The sequence below is a fragment of the Leucopleurus acutus genome (assembly GCF_964270905.1).
Source record: "Leucopleurus acutus genome assembly, chromosome: 4".
Taxonomy (NCBI): domain Eukaryota; kingdom Metazoa; phylum Chordata; class Mammalia; order Artiodactyla; family Delphinidae; genus Leucopleurus; species Leucopleurus acutus.
In genome coordinates this window covers 21,993,035-22,016,767 of record NC_139146.1, presented here as the reverse complement: position 1 = coordinate 22,016,767, position 23,733 = coordinate 21,993,035, and the positions used below count along the sequence as shown (strand labels likewise).

Here is a 23,733-nt window from a genome sequence, read left to right as displayed (position 1 = left end):
TGGGTGACTTTGGGAAAGTCATTTAACTATCTGTGCTTCAGTTTCATCCATAAAATGGGGATATAAAAAGAATCAACTCATAAGTTTGTTGTGAGAATTTAATGAGACAATCATGTAAAGCTTGGTACTCAAAGTGTGGTCAGACCAGCTGTGCTGGCATCACCTGGGAACTGGTTAGAAATGCAGAATTTCAGGACACACACTAGATTGACTGAATTAGCATCTGTACTTCAACAAGATCCCAAGGTGATTCCTATACCAAAAGAGTTTGAGAAGCACTTAAAACAGTGTCAGGTGCACAGTACCCTGTCAATAAATATTAGCTTTATTACTATGCCTTCTGAAGTTTAACAGTCATAAAGCACCTGACTGATGATCTAAATTCTTAAAGTTATTTTCCTAAACAATTTCTCTCACCTCCAGAGTAATGGTTTTAGGCCCTGGAATGTGAAAGTCTATACTGATATGATTGCTGAAATACTACATTAGACTGAGGTTACTGCATCAGTCAGTGATCTGTTTTTATCCATATCTTCCACAGCAATTTGGGGAAAATATTACAAGGTCAGTTATCTGGAGAACAGATGCAATAGAAAGTAAAACATACTGTTCTTCAGAAGGGAGCAAAACACTGGAAGACAAGAAAATTATGGGCCAATAAGACATGAGATTCTATACTATATGACACAGTTACATCTGCTACAGCCATTGTTGAGGTCACCTATCCACTCTGTGGACACTGAAGATCTTATCTGGCTTTCCCTCTTCTTCCCCAGTACTATTCCTGTCATCACTTTTTGGTGGCTTAAGTATCCCTGTAAATAACCCACTGAACTCTTGGCCCTTTCATGTCCTTCACTGTCTTGCTTTTAAGGATCCGTCTCTCAATCCCACCTTAGTCACTCTTGGCTTTTCTTAAAGTTTATCACTACCAATACCTATTATTACCTTCAAAATCTCAATTTCAAGCATCCCACTCTCTATCACATTTTATCTTTATTTTTCATTTATTCTTTATTTCAATAATGTTTCAATTCCACACATCAAAGCCATCTCACTTTTCAAAGTCTATCAGTCATTTTCTCCTTACTTTATCAGACTCCATGGTCCCTCACTATTATCACCCAGAAATTAAGATATTCAAGAAAGATCATAGGTGATTGAGCTTTGAAGAAAATCAGATCTCTTCCAGGCTTTAAAATAGTCTCTGCAATACTGGAAAATCTATATAGTCTTGCCAATTCCATTGTCCAAACGTTTATAAGAATCTTCTAGGTACAATACATCATACAAGTACATATATTGAGTAAGTTACAAAGATACATCAGAGAGAATTCCGGTCCTCTTGGAGTGCAGGCTGGTAAGAAATACAACAGTCAGACCAGTGGATATAATGAAAGATGGAAAATAGGGTTACAGAGGAGGTTAAAATAGAGACCATGGAAACTTAGGGGAGAAAGAGCTTATTTCTGGCTGTGGAAGATCAGGGAAAGCTTCAAGAAGAACGTTAAATTAGTAAATACTTAAATTACTTATATAACATACTTAGAACTTAAAGAACTTAAAGGGGATTTAGAAATGTAGTAATAAGGGTCAGAGCACTCCAGGCAGAGAAAAATGAATATCTGTAAAGGCAATGAGGTTGGAAAGCATAAGGAAAAGAGCAGTGTATCAGTTTGACTGGAACAAATAGTATATGAAAGTGAACAGGGAAAAACCAGCATGGACCTTTCCATTGGGATGTCAAGGCAATTTTTTCCACACGTACACCAACCCTGTTCCTCTTTGTCTTCTATCAGCCAGTTGCTGAAACTCTAAACCTAGGAGTAATTCTTGATTTCTACATTTCTCTCACAATATTTATCCAATTCGTCAGCAAATCCTGTTGACTCTACCCATAGAACACATCTTGAAACCACCCACTTCTTCAAGGAAAACACCTGAAATACAAGCTGCCATAATTTCTCACTTGAATTGCTACAATATCTTCCCTTCTTCCATTCTTGTCCACCTATAATTGTTCACATAGTAACAGCTGCCAGAGTGATCTTTATAATAATTTAATCAGATTATACTTATCACTCCCCTGTTTAACACCTTATGATGGCTCCCTTTCACACTTAGAATGAAATCCATATTCCTTATTGGACAAAGTTCCACACAATCTACCTCTCTGTCTTCTCTCCTTTCTGCCATCCCCCTCACCTGTCTAACAAGATAGGCCTTCTTTCTTTTCCTGAAAAGATCAACATTATTTCTGCTTTAGATTCTTTGCATTAGCTACTGTCTCTACCTGAAATGCTGAAGTGCTTCAGGCATACGGTCCATAGCTAACTTCTGACCTTCAGATGGCAGTTTAAATGTCACCTCTTCAGAGATGTCTTCTCTACCTATCTAGTCATTCAGTTGTGCCCTATTATATCATCCTATTTTAATCTTCTCATAGCTCTTTTCATTATTGGATATTTGTCTATATGTTTATGTTTTTTAAAATTTATTAGTTTTTTATTGACATACAGTTGACTTACATATGTTTTTTTAATCTGTAATCCACTGTTGTTTTTTTTAATTTCTATTTTTTTTAACATCTTTATTGGAGTACAATTGCTTTACAATGGTGTGTTAGTTTCTGCTTTATAACAAAGTGAATCAGCTATACATATACATATATGCCCATATCTCCTCCCTCTTGCATCTCCCTCCCACCCTCCCTATCCCACCCCTCTAGGTGGTCACAAAGCACCAAGCTGATCTCCCTGTGCTATGTGGTTGCTTCCTACTAGCTATCTATTTTACATTTGGTAGTGTATATATGTCCACGCCACTCTTTCACTTTGTCCCAGCTTACCCTTCCCCCTCCCCGTGTTCTCAAGTCCATTCTCTACATCTGCATCTTTATTCCAGTTCTGCCCCTAGGTTCTTCATGACCTGTTTTTTTTTTTTTAGATTCCATATATATGTGTTAGCATACAGTATTTGTTTTTCTCTTTCTGACTTACTTCACTCTGTATGACTCTGTTTATGTTTTTTAATTGTCTGTCTCCTTTGCTAGAATATAAAAGCTTAGACTTTGACTACATTGTTCTCTGGTATACCCCCAGCACTTAGAACTGTGCCTGGCACTGAGTGAATGAATAATTAATGGCTAAATCAAACGAAGCTAGAATGTTACATGGGACCTTGGATGCCAAGGTAAGGAAGGTGGACTGTATTCAGATGAGTAGAAGGATTCTGAGGTTTTTGAGATAGAGGTGGAAAGATGCAAAGATATACCTCTTGCCTTAAAAGAGCTTATAATTCACAGATGACCCAAACAAAATCGTATTCTGAAAAAGAGAAGCTAACAATACAAAGTACCATATTATGAGCACCTAATGACTCACATAAGACAATCAACGTGACAGGAATTTGGTTAAGAAAGGGAGTGAGGGCTGGTGGAGAGGAGGCACAGAGGAAATATCTTAAGCAAGTATAACATTGTCAGCAAAGGCACAAAGGCAAGAAATGTTGTGATGTCCAGGGAACAGATTAGTTCAGTCCAAAACTAAGAGTACGTACATAAGGACTTTACACCAATTTATTATCAAATATCTGTTTTATCATAAAGGCATGGTCCTTGAATGGAAATGCTTGCCTCAGAGGTCAAAAACTGAAACCCTACTAAGAATATAACACAACAACATGCCCATAAGACCATGCATTAAATTGTTTTCTATTTTCTGTCAAATAAATTTGAATATTAATTAATTTATTCTTTTTCTTTTCATTTCTCACAGAGTTGCCACCCCATTTGGAGGTTTTGAAAAAGCATCAAAAATGGTTAAATTTAAGGTTCCAGATTTTGACCTACTACTTCTAACAGATCCCAGATTCATGGCCTTTGCCAATCCTCTTTCTGGAAGACGGTCCTTTAATAGGACTCCTAAGGGATGGATATCTGAGAATATTCCTATAGTGGTAACAACTGAACCTACAGAGGATACCACCATACCGGAATCAGAAGACCTATGAAAAGAAAGTTGTATGTGACACAAAAACCTGTAAACGTGAATGTTGCTGTTTTATTATTCTACTTACTTGCAAAGCCACTTACACTCTTCATTAGTAGCAATAATTTAATAGCAATTTAGCAATTTTCCTTTTATGACATTTAATTTCAATCTCAGATCAAAATCTAATAAATAATTAAAAATCTTATTTTAAAACCTTTTAAGTTACTCGTCTTTATTCATAATCTTGTTTTCACCTGGTCTAAGCAATCCAGCCTTTTCAATGAGAAAGTCCAGAAAAGTTACTGACAACAAAGGGTTTCATCTTTTTTGCCTTTAATATAAGCTATTACTGAATAAGTTTTTCAAATGGATCTAGAATCAAAATATAGTGAAAGATATTTAGATTAATTCAGAGTTTTATTTAAGGGATGAAAGCTATGGAAGTTGATATACAAACATTATTGATGGAGAAAAGGGTTGGGTTCTTCTTTTCTGACAAGCTTCCATGATAAAATAACTTGTCTAGATGAAGTCTTTTCATTAGTCGTTCTTAGAATTTCTAAAGTGCTTTGTATTTTTCAACGTGCTTTGAATCATTAGGTAATTGTTCCAGATGGCATTCGCCAGAGTTCAATTGGGTTATTATTTTTGTTTAGTATTAAGTCAAGGAGACTGAGAGACAATGACTCAAAGAACGTCATACTATTGCAGTTTTCATGATCAAGGTATACTTGGAATTCAAGTTCCACAATGTTGTATGTTGATTAGGTTCAACTTTATGTATGCATTTTTAGAAGAGTAATAACAAAATACATGCTAGTATACATACAAATAAATATATGTATACGATGGGGGGAAAAGAGAGTGTGTAATTTGAATTGGCAGCTTTCTTTGCTGAATCTTTAAATTCTGCTCAAATCCTTAAGCACGAGGGAGTATATGCCTAAAACACAAATAAAAACAAGAAATGGAAGAACACAAAAGCATTTGAGAGTAATATAGCACACATCTATCATGAAATATATTAATATATTTGTATAAAAGACTCAAACTAATATAAAGTTATAGATATATCTTAAAATATGGTTGAAGAAATATATGCCATGGAACTGGTAAGACATAAATATCAATTCTTCCCATTTCAATTCAGTTAAAAGTTCTGTGATAGATGTTTATACCACAGAAGAAATGTCTTATCCATAGAAAACTATCTACCACATTAAGTTTAGGAGACTGGAAGAAGGAAAGTGTATAACAGAGTAATGAAAATGCTGTGTAGCAATATCGCATATTTACAAAAGAATCTGCACGTAATGTTGAAATTGGTGGTTGTTTTGATCATCTTCTAGTCTTTACAAATTTGCTTATGAAAAATGCAGTGCCTAGAAAGGAACAGTATCTTACTTATGCATATTATCACTGTAGAGAATTTGTATAATCTAAAGTATATCTTTAAGATATCTTAGTTTCGGGGGAAGCAGGGGGTGGCGGGGGTGGTGGTAGTGGTATGAATTGGGAGATTGGGATTGACATGTATACACCAATATGTGTAAAATTGATAACTAATAAGAACATGCTGTATAAAAAAATAAAATAAAATTCAAATATAAAAAAACAAACAAAAAAAAACAAAAAAAAGATACCTTGAGCTTCCCTGGTGGCGCAGTGGTTGAGAATCTGCCTGCCAATGCAGGGGACACGGGTTCTATCCCTGGTCTGGGAAGATCCCACATGCTGCGGAGCAACTAAGCCCATGCGCCACAACAACTGAAGCCTGCGCGCCTAGAGCCTGCGTACCACAATGAAGAGTAGCCCCCACTTGCCGCAACTAGAGAAAGCCTGCGTGCAGCAACAAAGACCCAAAGCAGCCACAAATAAATAAAAAAATAAATAAAGTTATATTAAAAAAAGATATATTAGTTTTATTTATGTTTTGGTATTTACCTGTTTTAAAATAACAATGTTGGCATCTATGATAACTCTAGATATGAGGGTCCCATCGTGCCATTTTTTTGTTCATTTTAATCTTTTAATAAATAAAAAATGAGTCATATTCTATTATGCATTTTGATGAAATGGTTTAGTTCTTTATTAGCAATTTGAAATGTTATTACTTTTCATTAAACTGAAATTTTATTGCATTATTTTAACTATCTCCAAATAGTTAAACTCTATGCTCAGTGTCACCACCCTGTCAACCACCAAAAAGGGGCCAGCAATTAAATATGTTAGTTATAGAACAGTATTCTCCACATCATAAAGGAGAATTTTAAAAGGGGAAATCTTAAGTTTTTTTTTAAGATTGGTTAGAAAATGATGGAATAGTCCTCTGCTCACTATCATATTTCTTCCTTTCCTGGAAGTATCTATTAATTCTAATTCAGTTGTCTGACACCTTTAGAAACGCCAAATTTCACAATCTGGTTGCTACACAATTAGAATTTGAAAGGAATTTTGGATGGGTTTTCCACTGACCTAAAAAGCAGCTAAATCTTTCAAAGTCTGAAGAAATATGATAGGCTTTTTAGAACAGCAGAAAGACTGTGGCATTTTTTCCACCCACATTTGTATAATGAAAAATGAAATAAAGGAGAAAGAAAATTAAAAGAAAAAGTAAATGAATGAAAATAATATTTGCTGATGGACTACTAAATGCCAAGCACTATACTCACTGGTTTATAAAGGCTATTTAATGTGTATTATTTTATTTTATTTTACTTTTTGGCTGTGCTGCATGGCTTGTGTGATCTTAATTACCCAACTAGGGATAGAACCCAGGCCACCACAGTGAAAGCACTGAGTCCTAACCACTGGACCACCAGGGAATTCCCTATATTTTAAATATTATTTTATTTTCATGATTATCCTGTGAGAAATGTATTATAATCTCCATTTTATATAAGAAAATTGAGCCTCAGAGAACTAAGGTGACTAGCTTAATTCTAGCTCTAAAGTAGAAGAAATAGGTGAGTCTGGCTCTAAAATATATGCTCTAAGAACTCATGGTTCATAACTTCTCTTTCAGAATAATTTCAGCCTTAAACTATTTTATTATGTCTAGACAAATAATAAAAAATCTCCATTATATTAATTTTGGGAAAATATAGCTATAAATTGAGTAATTTAGAGTCACCCTCTAAAGTCATTCAGGCACTCATAATCATAAAAAGTTGAACTTTCAGACTTTCAAACAAGCAATGTGCATGTTTAATTATGAAATCAGAGAAACACAAAAGCATACTCTGATTAAACCTGCTTGTTTCTGCTCAGCATTGTGCACACTTCTGATCGATGTAAACTTTTTTTTTTCTTTCCCCTGTAAGGGTCAAAGAAGGGAGAAAGAAGAAGAAATAAAGAGGACAGAAATGCACAACACTAACCATAAGGCTGAACGAAATCATCTAGTGTGATAACACTCCAAAAACATTCCTTTAAATGAAAATGTTTTCAACTTTTCAAAACTTTAGAAGAATTTCCATTATACTGTTCAACAGACTGACTTCTGGATCATAAAATTTTATCTCCTATTTTATTTTGCCAATTTCTTGATGATCAGCTGGCCAATTGTTTTCTGGATAACACTAGGTCTGCATTAACAACTACAGCAATAGTTAGATCATTCTTGGCTTTTTTTTTTTTAATATTTATGTATTTATTTGGCTGCATCAGGTCTTAGTTGTGGTACGCGGATCTTCGTTGCAGCACACGGGATCTTTTAGCTGCAGCATGCGGGATCTAGTTCCCTGACCAGAGATCAAACCCAGGCCCCCTTGCCTTGGGAGTGAGGAGTCTTAGCCACTGGACCACCAGGGAAGTCCTCATTCTTGGCTTTTAACTCTCCACTCCCTTCAATTTTCTCAAGGCTGGTATTTTCCATTTCTTAACTCAATATTTGAAAGGACTAGTTAACTTAAAATAACTAATTATCAGTTATTACAAAATCAAGGCAAATATGGACAATAATTTTTAGTCAAAATGACCATTTATCCACTTAAAATTTTACATTTTCTAAGCAGACCAATTTATAAATGTTTTAGCAGCGTGGAAATGGAGGGAGCCAATTATTCTCACAAAGGCTAAAGTGGAGCAGAATGTCCAGTCATGAGTGTGAAAAGAACATCCTGAACTTTCCAACTCAGGGCACAGCTGTACCAGCCGACTTATTAATTCTGGAATTTCCTCACTCTGCTGCTTATGCAAGATAAAACTTACATGACATCATTGCAGTTTCCCAGCCACAACTGCTTTTTATTAAGCTTAGGAAAGTATTGCTCTGAATGCCCCTTTTCTTATGAAAAATACTTTCAATCTCCACATGCTCTATTCTGTAGGAAGAAGGGCAGTTCACTTTCTATGAAAGGTGGAAGAGTGCCAGGCTTTTGCCAAAAGAACAAGCAAGGGGAATCTATTCCAAACTAACTGATCAAAGCACTTCACAAATATATCAAAGGATTTTTAGAAAATTATAATGCTTAAAAAAGTTAAACTTTTCAGAACTAAGAAAAAAGTAAAATTGTGTAAGAATTTCAATGGCTTACACATTGAAGTATTATTAGATAAATAAAAGGGTACGTCCCTATTTGAATTCCTTAAATAAAAGAACTAGATTTCAACTCAGGATATAAACTTTCTCTGACTTCTCAATATAATGTGATTTCAATAGGAAGATTTGGTACATATGGGCAAAGAGGGGGCAAAAATTATTTCTAAGAGGTTACAATTCAGTTTCAAAAACAATGTGCTTATTATTCTGGATTGTGTAATATTTTGAAGCACATTTCAATGACAACTTAGGCAGTGTAGGAGATGGAGACAGCTCAGGAAACAGAATTGGAAAGAGTCAGAAGGACAAAAGGTAAATTCAATTACTAATTGAAGAATTGGTATAGAAGCTGCAGCACTAGCAAAATAAATCTAAAAGAACAGGGGGAAAAAAGGAAGACCAGAATGAAGCAGGCCGAAAGGAAATAACTGTGATATTCTATGGTTTCTAGAGCATTTTCCTTACCCCTTTGAAGAAGTTTTGTTATATGTATATCAATTGTCTAATGTGAATTGTCACCCAAAATAGATAACTCTCATTACATTTTCTTTATCAACACGCACTTATAAATTGCATATTAAAGCGGTTGTATTTAAATGTGCCAGCTATCTGCTAATCTACCACAAATTAGTAATATAATCTCAAGCAATTTACTTCACTCTGGAAGTTTTCTCCAACTATTTATGTGTTTCAAAGGCCACTTCTGCCTAAGACCTTCCCTGACCACCCTTAAGAGAGCACACTTATAACCCCTTATTGTGCTTTTATTTTTCTTTATAGCCCTTATTACTCCCTAACATAATGTGTTAGTCTGGGTCCTCTGAGGAGTAGATGCCAAGATGGGGTTAAACCTGCAAAAATTTTATTAGGAAAATTGCCCACATGAGAGAAAATGGGGAGAGAGTCAAAGAAAGGCGGGGAGAGAGTCAAAGAAAGGCTGGGAGAGACCCAAGGGACCTCAGATGGAACTGCATGGATATGTTCTAGACTGCCCAGCAGTCTAGGGAAGATTCAGCAAGGCTGTTGGAGGATCTGTGAGCCCAAGTCACCTGTAGGAGAGGTCCGGTGTTTCCCAGAAACGAGTCTGCCTTAGGGTTACTGTCATGGTCCCTCAGTGGCTGGGAGCAGACTGTGGAAGGCAGGCTCAGCAAGAATGCAGTGATGGAGGTCAGAGGGAGTAGAACTGGGGCCCTCAGACAACTACGTTAAGATCCACAAGATGTAGCCGCCACACATAATGTATGTAGTTATTCCTTTATTATTTATCTCTCCCACTCGAATGAATGTTCTCTGAGGGTAGAGACTTTGCTTTTTTATTAACTACTGTATCCTCTGTGCCTGGTATATAGTAAAGAACAATAAAAGTTCATTAAATGTATCTTAATTATGGGGATAATACTAGTATCTATCTTAAAAATTATATATTATACATTATATTACTGAATACATTGTAAATGCTTGATACATATTAGCTATTATTATTAACAAAATAAAAAATTATCACACAGTAAGAAAGCAAAGGCATTTAGAATGACATTAGATTAGAGGTTACACTGGAACTGCTTTGGGATAAATATATTTGACCCTGATTTGGAGCTAATATATGTTGGCGCAATGAGTATATTAAATACATACATAATCAGAAACACTAATGTGGCCTGACTACTTTTTAGGATAAGCTTGTGCCAGCTCTATTCTCCAGACTCAAAACTGCAATTAAGGGAGACTTTTTAGGATCTTGCTAAAATAGTACTATTTCTTGTGAGCATTCACATATTTTGTAGGTCACTTGAGAATTTTAAAAAATCGATATAGTGGATACTTTCCTTGATCAGTATATACTACCTTTTTAGAAAATACATTATACAATCAGAAAGGAGTTCCTATAGACAGATGGCTACATAATCCTTCTTTTTTTTTTTTTAAACTAAAATGGCTTTTCATTTAAATAACTGTTTGGAATATTTCAAATCAGGAAGTATGTTGCCCCAGAATCCTAATGTTTTGGCACAGTCATCTCTAGAGTACAATGAATAAAAACAATCACCCCAAGTCCCCTTCTCTGGTGGGTTTCCATGTTACTTAAAGAAATTAGGCATCTGGTAGTCATAAGCATGGAAAGGAGGTGATTCCTCTGTGAGCTGATGCTAACATAATGGAAAATTCACTTAAATACAATCAACCTGAAATAACTTTTTCTTTTCCAACTTATCTTGAAAAAGCAGGAATACTTTCTAAGCTTAATTTTAAACTCAGTTCCTAATATTTATTTTACCTTACTTCTACCTATGTGAAAAATTGGAGCTAATGAAGTTTCTGTAACACAACTGATTTGCCTCAGGTTCCAGGCCTCTTGTGCAAGGCTGTCTTCTGAGCCATACAGCACTCTAGGCTCAGTTGCTATTTTGGTACATAAAGTCAAACATAAACATGGACCACATTTATTCAAAAAACATTCTTTACTTATGATGCATAGAAAGAGATGTAGATATAATTTATGGTTAATTACAATAAGTTTCCTCACAAACTCATCAAAATCTATTAAAAACACATTAAACTTATCATAATACTATAGACAATGTGCATGGCCCCCCTAAAATCAATATGGTGAAATCCTAACCTCCATGTGATAGTATTAGGAGGTGGGGCCTTTAGGAGGTGATTAAGTGATAAGGGCGTAGTCCTCATGAATAGGATTAGTAAAAGAGACTCCACAAAGCTCCCTTGCCCCTTCCCCCATGTGAGTACACAGAGAGAACATAGCCAAATATGAATCAGGAAGCAGGCTCTCACCAGACACCAATCTGTCAGTGCCTTGCTCTTGGACTTCCCAGCTTATAGAAATATGGGAAATAAATTTCTGTTGTCTATAAGCCACCCAGTCTATGGTATTCTGTTATAGTAGCCTGAACAGACTAAGACACATAGCAATGCAGAAAAATTATCATGTTTTTAGATGCATATATGTATAATGTATTAATTATGGTTAATGATCATAATTATCATAATGTATTAGACTATGCATTACTATGTACTAGCCTATGTACAAATCCATACCCTGATGTTTACTTAAGTGTCCTCTTGTTAGCATACCAAAAGGATATTAATATTTAAGATATAATAGGAATAAGCAAAAAAGTTGTATTTTACCAAATACAACCCACTAGTACTATGTTAATAGTGTAACGAAATACTCTCTTTGGTTTAAATAAACAACCATTTACTTAGAATCACAGCACTTTAGAATTAGACTCTATCTTGAAATACTCTAGATCAATTCCCTCATTTACAGAATAGAAACTTAGATCAGAAAAGTTAAGGAAATGGCTCAGTCTCACGTTGCATGTCTAAAATTAGAACCCAAGAGTCCTGCTTCTGATCTAACATTCCTCCCACTAACTTATTCTCTCTCCTATCTCAGTGGAGAACACAATCATCCAGATGATGGGCACAAACCACACACCTTCTGGTGACACAACATACTGTACATGATTTAATATTTATCTATATCTATATAAATATAGCCTTATATAATTTGTATACCTTATTTATTAGCCACAGAGAAATAAAACTCTGAATTGGGGTAATGTTAATAAAATGTGGAACCAGAGAGTAAAGGCTTTTTTTTTTTTTTTACAATATCAAGAAGTTTTACTTTAATCAGTAAAAAATTTTAATGTGACAATATCAAACCAAAATGAATATTCTTTCCTAACTGGAAGGGGGTAAATTTCCATACTGTATTAAAAAAAAAAAAAGAGTAAACATTGCTCCTTTCACCAGAAACCTCTTGGTCCATGTCTTTCAACCTATAGTTGTGTTCAGTTAGGTGGTGTAAAAATTAACTTAGATGGTTATGATCAGCAGCTTTTCAAATGAAACAGAATAAAGGAAAAGAAAACATCAGAGCATATCACTCATAGAAATAGTATTATTTCAGGAAACTACTGATTTTGCTTTATATATATGTTCATGCAAACTGGATCACAATGTAAAATATATTGCATATTCTAGGTTGCAGTCTAAAATGTTTGAAAGTTACTGTTGTACCTACTACTAAATGCTGTTTAAAATTTAAATGTCAGCACTGTTAATAGCAAGTGGAATGGCTTTTCTCCATCACATCAAAACTATTATAACTAATTTGATAAAGAGTTATTCAGAATTAAAAGAATTTGAAACAGTAGCAGAACAAAACTTGTAGAAAACAATTTAATCAGAAAACCTTGATTTAAAAATGTACAAAATGGCATTAACACACATTCCAGGGATATTACTTGCCAAGAGTTGGTTTGTTTTTTCCTCCAGCACAATTTCAGTTTGAGGGCTTGTTTTACAGATAAGAGACTAAAAAACTCAAGAGCACTAACAGTTAAGAAATAAAGAAATTAAATACTCTAAAATTTCTGCCTTTACCTATACTTCTTTGAATTATTTCTATCACTGAATATTTTCCAACAATTTTATTACTGTATTAAAAAGTAAACCTTTTTTTCCTTTGACTGTGAAGTGAATTTCAACAAGGAAGTTCAACTTGAAAACAATGGTGCCCTGAATATTTTTGTCATCTTTACAAAGAAAATTGCTCTCCAGGGCAACTTCCTTTGGGTTCATGGCTTTAGCCAATATGCTATGAGCAAAAGATATGGTGTTATTTTACTATTGTATTTCTTGAAGAACTATCTCAAAAACAAGGCAGTCTAAGATATATAGTTGCGTGTGTGTGTGCACGCACACACACGTCACAGAGTAAGTTTGGTAAATTTCCAAACGCCATAGTGTTGTTCATAAAGTCAGAGTACTACCACAGATATCACAATTGAGAAAAAGAACATCTTTTCCTGTGACGTGCTCTTGACTTCTTCCTTATGTTCCCCTTCCCGTGTCTTTCAGAAGGGCACAAAGGTGTCAAGTATGTTTATCACCAGTATTTTAATATAGAAGAAATCTGATTGCACTTTAAGAAACAAAAGAGTACTATCTCCTATGAAACTTTCAGAATATTTCAGGGAAAATATTTCACACCAGGAAAATTCTGTGACTAGGAATTGAATTTTAGCCCTGCTTCTATCAGTGTCTAGCATGAGCCTAGGTAACTTTACCTCCTTGAGCTTAAGTGTTATCATCTGTACAGTGAGGGATTTTAGCAAACTAATCTCTCAGATCCTCTTTATCTCTAAGATTCTAAAGAATTGTATAAATAAAATGTTATAAAACTTGTTTTTGAAAAAAATTAAAGATAAATTATACTAATGCACAAAAATCCTAGTGAATCCTAGGCTTTCAATCAAAACCTAGATGTTTTCGGCCTTTAATTCTGGATCTGTTAGTATGGCACACATTGCCTTCCTCATTCCTACTTAACTCTACTGTATTTCCATGGCTGTAACCAGACGTCATACTTAACTGATAAGTTCCTTTACTTAGTCATTCAGTTTGCTTATTGAGTGCCTCCTATATGCCAGACACTGTACTAGGTACCCCACTTTCACTGTCTCTAACATAAGGATATTAATAATATCCAAATATTAATATTTTATGGTTGTTAGGAAAGTTAAATAATGTAATTTGCATAAAACACTTAGTTCGTGGTGTATTTTGGAATTAAGTAACAACTGGGAAAAGGCCCCATTTCACATCTTCAGCCTTTAGAACCACGTGGCTCAATCCCTTCCTTTATGGATTAAGAGGTTAAAAGAGGTGAGCTGACCTCCCACAGGCTCAGCTCCTTGAGAGCAAAAGAGTTCCATAACTCTCCATCCATTCTTTCTATCATATTATGCTGCTTCTGAACGTAAGCAATTCCACTATCTGTTTCTTTCATTCTTTCTCTCAGATTACAAAACATTACTAGAAAAAAAAACATGCAAATAAATGCCCACAGGGGTGGCAATGCTACTAATCCTGTCAACAGCAACCCAGTTAGGGATTAGCTAGGACACCTTGCTATGTACAGATGAGGAAACTGGGTTTTAGAGTAGTTAATAACTGCTCAAGGTCACACAAACAATAAATGGTAAAGTCAGGATTTGAACATAGGTCTGTCCAAGTCTAAAGGCCATGCTCTTTTATGATACCGTGTTGCCCTTAAACACGGTCTCTACTTGGCTTTTTAAACAATTTTAATGCTGCCATGAGGGCTACAGCTGGAGCTGAATGTCAGGAATCCAGCCTTCATCAACATTTTCCTCAATGATTTAGCTGCAGACAAAGAAGATATAATTAATTCTGGCCATATAAAAACTGAGGAAGAATAGTGAATTTTAAGAAATATGGGCTAAAACTTCAAAACCTAATAGGATGTTTTAAAGAAATGAACGAAACAGATGATGAAGATGCTTGTGTTCTGAGGCAATATAAGCATTTGTGTCCAAAAAAACTAATGGCATTAAAATTTGTGAAACTCAGCTTAATGCCAATTCATAAAAACAAAATAATGGAACAAAAAATTTAGTATTTTGAACATAAACTTATATTGGCTAACAAAGTGACATAGCTACAAAATAGGTTAAAACAATCTTACTTAAACTGTCCTGATAAAAACAGTGTCTGAACCAAAAAAGGAAATAATTTCCCCAAACCATAATCAAGCTAATTGCAAAAACCTGTTTTTATTTTTGGGCACCACATTTTTTTCAGAAGTTGACAACAAAAGTGAATCCTGAATTCAGTTTCATGGATTATGAAGACTGTTACTGCATTTTCCAGGGGCATGTTGATGAGTCCACTGTCAGTGAACATAGGTAAGAGCCTCCTTAGATGAAGGCCCACATAGAGGAAAAAGCATCTTAGATGATGACAGAAAAATGTCTTCCTGTAACTGATACCTTAAATATCTTTTTCACTTTTTTTTTTTTTTTTGTGGTACGCGGGCCTCTCAATGTTGTGGCCTCTCCCGTCGCGGAGCACAGGCTCTGGACGCGCAGGCTCAGTGGCCATGGCTCCCGGGCCCCGCCGCTCCGCGGCATGTGGGATCCTCTCGGACCGGGGCACAAACCCGTGTCCCCTGCATCGGCAGGCGGACTCTCAACCACTGCGCCACCAGGAAAGCCCTCTTTTTCACTTTTGATTTTAGATCAAAGTCAAATAAATTTAAACCATGGGCTCATGCATATTTATGTTCTTTAGTTCTCATTCTTTACATTCTACTTGTATTTTAATTTCCCATAGCTCTGATTCTTTTTCTTATTTACATTTGACCATTATTTTATGTTATATACTAGAATTCATTTTATTTTATTTTTTAGAATTTACTTTAAATCTTTGTAGGATAAGGTGAAGTGTAATGAATGAATGAGTGGATTAGTTTAATATTTACTAGGGCTTCAAAAATTGTTGAGAGAACTGAGTACTTTTAGCTTGAAAACACAAAAGATGTTTTCAAAGTTCAATAGCATCTTATGGAAAAGAGAATATAGATTTCTGTTGCTATAAAGGACAGAAAATAAGACCAGTGTGTAGAAATTACTAGAAGGTGAAGTTCAACTCACTGTGATGAAAATTTCTTAATAGTTAAAGAGGTCTTAAAAAGGAACAGGATGCCCCACAAAGCATCAGGTTTTCTATCACTGTCACTATATTTGAACAGACGTTGGACAACCACCAGCAGGGATGATCCTTTAGTGAGTGGGAGGCTGGACAGGTGGAATCTAAAGCCTCCTGCATCTTTGAGATTGTAATAAAATACATGTAATAAAATACATATTACGGCAAGAAAAACAATACATAGGTTCTTATAGCATCATGTTATCATTGATGACAGCAGTATTGGTAATCATAATAACACTAATGGCCATAATAACACAGTATAAGACTTTACAATTGCTTATATCTGGGGCATCATCAAAAGACATCATATATAAGCATTATTTCTCATCCCAATTTTACAGATAAGAAAATTAGGACGTTTCAAAGTGAAATAACAAACAAAGGTAATGAAATTGCCTAAGCTGACAATAAGTCAGCAAAAATTAAGGAGGTTATTTGCTAAACTACTAACTGGTTAACTAGCTAATGTTGACTCTAGTATATAAGAGGCTTAGAAAGGTTGAGATGTAAGTTTTGCCTAATGAAGAGCTGGCTGAGATGCCACGGATATTGAATTTGATCTTCTGATGTTTAACAACATGTCATGCTGCAGAACTTTGAGGAGTCCAGAGAACACTCAATTCCTGAATTACCTATTTTATAAGAGGATAGAGAAACTTCAGGGACTCTCTCTCTCCCCACTCTCCCCATCTCTGCCTTATTCTTTCAGACCAGATACTATAAATGAGAAGGCACACTGCCACAAGAACCTCTGAGCTCAGTTTTATAGCTTTGCAATCAGAGAAAAAAGGGATCTTTCCTGTAAGCTCTAATTTGAAAACTCCTGGGAAAGAATGCTGATTAGCATGAATCACCCATATACCAATCACCAGAGCCAGAAAATGGTGAAATGCCCCACAAGGAGTTGTGCCCATCCTGTGGTTTAGTGGTGTGGATTACTAAAAGCAGGAAAAGACAAAGCAATGTATGTCCACAATACATATTTTCTTAATTGAAATAACTGAAATGTATAATAACCAGGCACTTCTAAATACATCTTTGAAATGGTTTTTAGATGTGCATATATTAAAAAATTAAGTCTTCTAAACTTAGAGATTACTTGATCAAAAATATTATAATTTTACCTCATTTTTGGTTCTATTCTCCCTTATTTCTTTTTTTCCCTCCAGATTTTTATGATCTCACAGACATGAGTTAATTTGGCCATAATATGACTCTACTTCTGGTTCTGATTGTGAGAAGCTACTTAAGAAGGAAGGGTATTCGTGGAACACATCTGAATACTGACCGCAGACCAGCAGCCTTCCAGAAGACACTCTTAGTGACGACAACTTCTTTCCAGGTGTCTTCACTCTTGGTACCTGTATATTTTAATTTTACAGAAAAAAAGAAAAAGAAGAAAAGAAAGCCTTATTGTTAAGTTTCCATTCAGTAACTTATTGTAGATACAGATTCAGGTGTCGAACAACTCTTTACTGATGCCTACTCTGTGCCACTGTATTAGACTTTACAGAAAGAATGATGATCAAGAGAGAGGTGTTTCATGGGATCTTCTTCCTAGATAGTGAGGAAGACAATAAACAAATAAGCAAATAAATAAGCTAAATAATCACATGTTGTGAAAAATGGTATGAGATGAATAAACAGAACACTGTGATAGAGGTAAGCAGGGAGTTCTAGGTCAAGGATGACTTTTCCAAGAAGATGAAGCTAAAACTAAAGTATAGAGGATGAAAAGAAGTCAGCCACTTGGAGACTCAGGGGAAGGTGCTGTAGGTCAGCGTTTCTCAACCTTGGCACTATTGACATTTTGGACCATACAATTCTTTATTGTGGGGGACTGTCTTGTCCATTGTGGGATGTTTAGCAGCATCACTGGCCTCAACCAACTGGATACCAGTAGTGGCACCCCTTCCCCACCCTAACTGTGACCACCAGAAATGTACTGGCCTTTGCCAAATGTCCCCTGGGAGAAAAAAATCATCCCCAGTTGAGAACCACTGTTCTAGGCAAAGGGAATAAAGAATGTAAAATCCTTGAATAGCATGAGATGCTGTTAGGGAAGTAAGGATAGATCATTAGTCCATTCAGGGGTCTGCAGGCCTTGGCAAGAATTTGGATTTTATTTTATGTAAATAGTAAGCCATTGAACAATTTTAAGTTGGGGAGTAACACGTTGACATTTACAATAGGCTACTTTGGCTCCTGTGTGGGAAATAGATTTAAAACCATGAGGATAAATGAGATCTCAGGACCAGGCACTGTGGAACATTATTTATCTTCATTTAGAAGATAAAAGTAGACTGCAAAGTATAAGAGAAAAACAGTATGAAAAGAAGCAACCAAAGAGGTTGGAGGAAAGCCATGAAAGAGGATGGTGTTACAAAAACTGGGAGGTGAGTCAAGGAGGAAGTGGTCGACTGTAACTAGATTTTTCTGGTTGGCCTCATCATCAAGTCACAGACTGAAGATTTCTCTGGAATTGCACTGGCTTAGCTCATCTTCTTGCCTAACTACAATTTCCTCTACAAATCTTCTGTATATAATTCCAAACTAAACAACCTGTTCAAGAACTTATAAAGGCTTCCTATTATAGCTCTGCATTGGCCTTGTTCATTCCTGTTTCTAAAACTTTGCTCTTGAAGTAGACATGTTTCCTCCTCAGTGCCTTCAAATATGCCTACCTATGAACCTTCCAAGCTGAAGCTCATATCTGATCTCCCACAGAAGCTTTCCCCAACAATTTTCGTCCACATAGATGTCTCTATTTTCTAAAAAATCAACAAAACTTCCAGTATTTCACTCTATCCGCTGAACACATTAGTTAAGGCTCATTGCCTGGAAATACAACAATGAAAAAATATGGTCCCTGCTCTCTAGAAGCTTACTAAGAAAATAACACTTGTCAATATTTCCTTGATGCATTTAGGAAAAAAGGAGTCTGCCTCATATCCAATCCTGAGGGAGCCATTCAGCTATTTCTCTATACTGTATTTCACTTTACCTCACCCAGCTGATTCATGCTTTGCCACGCCTTTAGATGTTGATTACCTCCTGGAACTACTGGATCACAGCTCCTCAGGAAATATTGCTACTCTTACCACTTATCAGTGACAGGGTGAATATATCCTCAAGATGGTACATCTCCCAAAGTCTGAGTTATAATCACTCCAGAATAATAGTTAAGAGGCGTTTAAGTATGGTGGTGCTGATGATGTAATCTTTGGGTAGGCCTCATTCAAACAGTGTAAGATGATCTTTGGCATTCCAACTCTACTCCCTTTCATGATCTCAAGCCAGTGCGAGGTGCAAACATTTTTATTAATTTGGTTCCACCCAATAAATAACTATTGAATCAAACATACACACATATCCCCCAAGGACAAACAGTAATTCTCAGAGGCAATACATTTAAAACCTATGTTGTGACATTTCTAACTACAAAGTTTTCTAGGAGCAACTCCTGCCCTAAAATGCGGTGCACTGTCAGTTTTCCTTTTTTCTATGTTTGCTTCAGGCTGCCCTCTTGATGCTTAACTTGTGACCTATTATAAGTCTATCATTTAAAACTCAGTACTTAAATATGCCAAGAACTGGTAGAAAGTTTGAAATTACACGATTAAAAAAGTGTACAGTCAGGGTTTAGTCAAAATTTTTTTAAATTAATTCATTAATTTTTGGCTGCGTTGGGTCTTCATTGCTGTGCACGGGCTTTCTCTAGTTGTGGGGAGCGGGGGCTACTCTTTGTTGCGGTGCACAGGCTTCCCACTGTGGCAGCTTCTCTTGCTGCAGAGCACGGGCTCTAGGTGCGCAGGCTTCAGTAGCTGCAGCACGTGGGCTCAGTAGTTGTGGTTCGTGGGCTCTAGAGCACAGGCTCAGTAGTTGTGGCTCACGGGCTTAGTTGCTCTGCGGCATGTGGGATCTTCCCGGACCAGGGATCGAACCCGTGTCCCCTGCATTGGCAGGTGGATTTTTAACCACTGTGCCACCAGGGAAGCCTTTAGTCAAATTCTTGAGCAAGGTGAACTGAAGGGCATTCTTCTATAATCTCGAAATGAGGAAGGGAGATAGTATGAATCTTCATTATCCACAGTCCAAATTATTTTTCAAGAGTGCTCTGTCAGTTACATTTGCAAAGAAATATAGTACAACATAATTGTTATAATATAAATAAGTCCAGAAATGGTGAAAGAAGGGCAAGTCTGTCTCAGGAAGTTATGAAAGGTTCCAGGGAAGAAATAAGTACTCAACTGAGACCTACAGGATCTTGAGAGAACCTAGTAGAATCAAAGAAGTGCAAGGAGTTCAGTATAGCTAGTGTGGAGTAAATGGGCAAGAATGGCAGATGAGATTAACAGTCTGGGGCCAGATCATGAAGAGGATGGGGGCCCCTGAAAAAATCTTGGTGAGGAATATCACGATTATATTTTCATGTTAGAAAAACTATTAATAGGCTGGAGGTTGGACTGGAGTGGGAAATAACTAGATGCTATTGCAATAGTCAAGGGAGATGAGTTAGGAGAGATGATTACTTGATGGATTAAGTCAGTGAGAATGGAGATTAAAAAGAGAGGTGGATTTGAGAGACCCTTAAGGAGATGAGTCAACAGAATTTGATATTAGGATAGAGGAAATGAAGGAAATGTAATAGCGGGGTACCCATGGATTCTTGACTTGGGCAACTGGGTGCTATTATCTGAAATAGGGAATGAAAGCAGGCTAGGTTCCAGATGGTTGGGAAGAGATATGGCAGTAAGAATAGGGAATGGTAAAGATGCCCACGTCAATTTGGGACATAGTTAAGTACCTATATGAAATCCAAACGAAGATGCTGTTGCTTAAAAGTATCTAACCTGAAGATACACATTTGGGAGTCCATGGTGCCCAGGATACTTAGTAGGTAAGTCCATCATGGGGAAGAGATTGCTCAAGGAGACGAGGACTAACAACAAAAGAAAATGGATAGTTTGGAAACACAGAGGGCACACATAAGAAGAAAAATATTTAAAGTGCATCAAAGAGGTAGTTGCAGAAGCAGGAGAAAGTGGCACTAAGGAAACCAAGTGTAGAATTAATGGTGCTATTTTTTAAATGTAGAGTATTTTTTCCCTCATTCTCCAAACGTTTTTAAATTTCCTGAAGGCAAGAACCATGTCTGAAATTTCACTGTATTTTCTTGAGTACTCAATTCAGTGAAGGGAACATTAAATGTTCAGTAAATTCTCATTGATTCAGTCCCAGGTACTCTTCGCTTATACCGACCTAAAACGTTTCTTCGTTCTGTTTCTTCAAATAAACGTTTAGAGTTACCTACGAGTTTAGTTAAATCAGTTTTTATAATCTCTATGTTGTACCTGCAACAGCTTTGAAATGAGTTCCAAAACCTTACTACTTATTGGGAGGGATCAGCAGACAGTGGGTTTTTCATTTACTACTGTTCCTAAGAAACAAGTTATTCCAAAACAAAGTTTAGCCATTCCCCAAGCATTAGCTTGCAACTTAAAACCTGTTGAAAGCACAGTAAGGAGGCAGACACATTTTTCTCACCACAATTAACCATTAACCGGGTCAACGTGTTTATTAAGTCTTTCAATTTATTAATAGTCACGAAACAACCAGCTGGGGGATATACACTCATACCAATGGAAGTCATTTAACTGCAAACAGATGCTAAAGAGAACTGAGTATTCGCAAGGGTTTCGAGGCCAGGCAGTACAGGTTTTCTCTGAGGTAACAACTCCTAACTTAAAGCCCAGTCCTTGGTGGATTCGCGTCCCTGAGCTTAGAAGATACTGAATAAACAAACGACCAAGAGTATCGGAATAATCATCTCCACCTGAGGAGCTAGCCCTTCCTCCCCTCTACACCACACAGACCAACCTGCAGCCACCTTTCTCCAACAGCTAAGCCACAGCGCTCCGCTCCCGCCTTAAGAAAAATGGTCAAGCTCCTGCTCTCGCGGGATCTTGCGCCTCCGAGTAAGTCAACTGGATCGCGCGCCCCAACGAACCCCCGCGGGAACACAGTTCGGCAGGTCCCGAAAGCCGGGAAATCGCGTGCGGGGGCGGAGCCAGCTCGGTGAGTATGAAGGCGGGGCCCTCTCCAAGGAGGCGGGGCGGGGACGAGGCGGGGATTGGGGCGGGGCTCCCAGGACCTGTTGATCGCAGGTGTCACTGCCCTGACTGGCAGTGTTGAGACGTGTGCGCATGCTCCGTGCGCAGGATCGCGCTTTGGGCGGCGGAGACCAGTCTCCTCTGCTCTAGTTCCCGGTGAGACCCGGTTACGGTGGCAGCTGTTGGTGTGTCAGCCTGTTGTCAGCTTGAGGCGGAGCTGGGCCAGCGGGAGGTAGAAGGCCCGTATTTCTCTACCTGAGCCGCACTCTTCCTTCACTAAAAGGACAGAGCTCAAGGTAAGTCTCCAAAACTAGTCCCTGGATGGAGGTCCAACGACCTGCTACCCCCATGGGCCTGACTCGGAGACCCTCATTCCAGTCCCAGGCCTCGTGTCTCCCCTCGCAGTCCCGCGACCTCCTCTCCCACCCCACCCTCCTCGGGGCAGACTCAGGGCTCTTTGCCCGGGTTCTAGCGCCCGAGGTCACGCAGCTTCCCCGCCTCCTTCCCGCCGCGTCCGGGATCTGGCGGAGATGCCTTTGGCCAGGCTGGAGGCGCGCGCGAAGGGAGGAGGTGCTGTACTTACTGGGTCGTGGTTGTTAGTTGCTGCTGTGTTTGAGGGCTGGCCCGGGGCAGAACCTGGGATCCTGCTGGGTCGTTTACTGCATTGGGATTATGAATATTACGCTTACCTGGCGCCTGCCCCTCACTTTTCAAGCCACTGCCTCTCCCGAGCAGCAGCTTTTGAAAGGGGTCCAGGTAGTTATGTTGCCCTCTTTGGAGAAGAGATGATTCGTGAGAATCTTTGGGCTGGTGGTTTCTGGGTGGTAGTAGTAATTTAGAAAGTTAATGTTTAGCTTCTAAATGGCGACTTATGGGACGTTTACCAAACTACTTTTAAACGTCGTTGGAGAACAGGAAGTACTTGCACAGGTGTAATACCCTCCGTTTCTAAAGACTGCAATCTGAGCGTGCTCTGAGGTTTTGTTATCCTGCTACAAGGTTTTCTTTATCAATGCGAAGCCTGATTAATGCTTGCAAAATGTACTGCAAGGCTTTATTTGTTAGATAGCAGAGTTGCCAAATGTTTTCTCATCTGGAAAAAAAATATGTATTTTTTTGCAAGGAGTTTTCAAGGCTATTTCTGAGGGATGTTTAAATTTAGCAGGGTCTTTGTGATTAGGGTCTGATTCACTTTTCTGTTCTTTAAGGGAAAGCGTTGCTAATTCTCAATATTTAAAAGGAGGAGAAATTGCTAACAAAATTGTGATTGAAATGAACTTTTGGCTAAGTTAATACTTCTTGTTAGTTTAATTTTCTATGTCTTTTCAGTTCCATGATGATAGTCTAGGCATAAATCCTTAATCTTGTAAAGAGAAACTAAAACAAACGAAACTTATTTTGCAAAATCAGAATATATGATTTATCTACCATTGTCATAATTCCAAATAGACAAACTCACTGTAGGTAGGAGTTAATTATGTTCTGAAAAAACAACGTTTTTGTTTTTATTTTACATTTTAGACGTTTTTAAAATGAG

At 37.2% G+C, this 23,733-nt stretch overlaps 2 protein-coding genes and 1 long non-coding RNA gene across 3 annotated transcripts in view; 2 read left to right on the top strand and 1 right to left on the bottom strand.

Annotated features, from left to right (window-relative positions):
* Positions 1 to 4,011, top strand: part of MYOZ2 (myozenin 2) — a gene marked incomplete at both ends in the record, with an annotated part of 33,916 nt that extends 29,905 nt beyond the window's left edge. Inside the window, one exon of the mRNA XM_082838476.1 lies at positions 3,777 to 4,011. Within this exon, the coding sequence (XP_082694602.1) occupies positions 3,777 to 4,011 (235 nt within the window). The remainder of the gene's footprint in view (positions 1 to 3,776) is intronic.
* The window catches only part of LOC309961333, a 187,061-nt gene extending 165,031 nt beyond the window's left edge, over positions 1 to 22,030 (bottom strand). The window contains exons 1-2 of the long non-coding RNA XR_014326178.1: positions 21,964 to 22,030; positions 17,372 to 17,444 (exon numbers count right to left, since the gene is read on the bottom strand). This is a non-coding gene — a long non-coding RNA (uncharacterized lncRNA). The remainder of the gene's footprint in view (positions 1 to 17,371; positions 17,445 to 21,963) is intronic.
* Positions 22,031 to 22,322: 292 nt separating this feature from the next.
* USP53 (ubiquitin specific peptidase 53) overlaps positions 22,323 to 23,733 on the top strand; it is a 64,245-nt gene continuing 62,834 nt past the window's right edge. The window contains exon 1 of the mRNA XM_082838468.1: positions 22,323 to 22,492. The gene's annotated coding sequence lies outside the window, so the exon portion shown is untranslated. The remainder of the gene's footprint in view (positions 22,493 to 23,733) is intronic.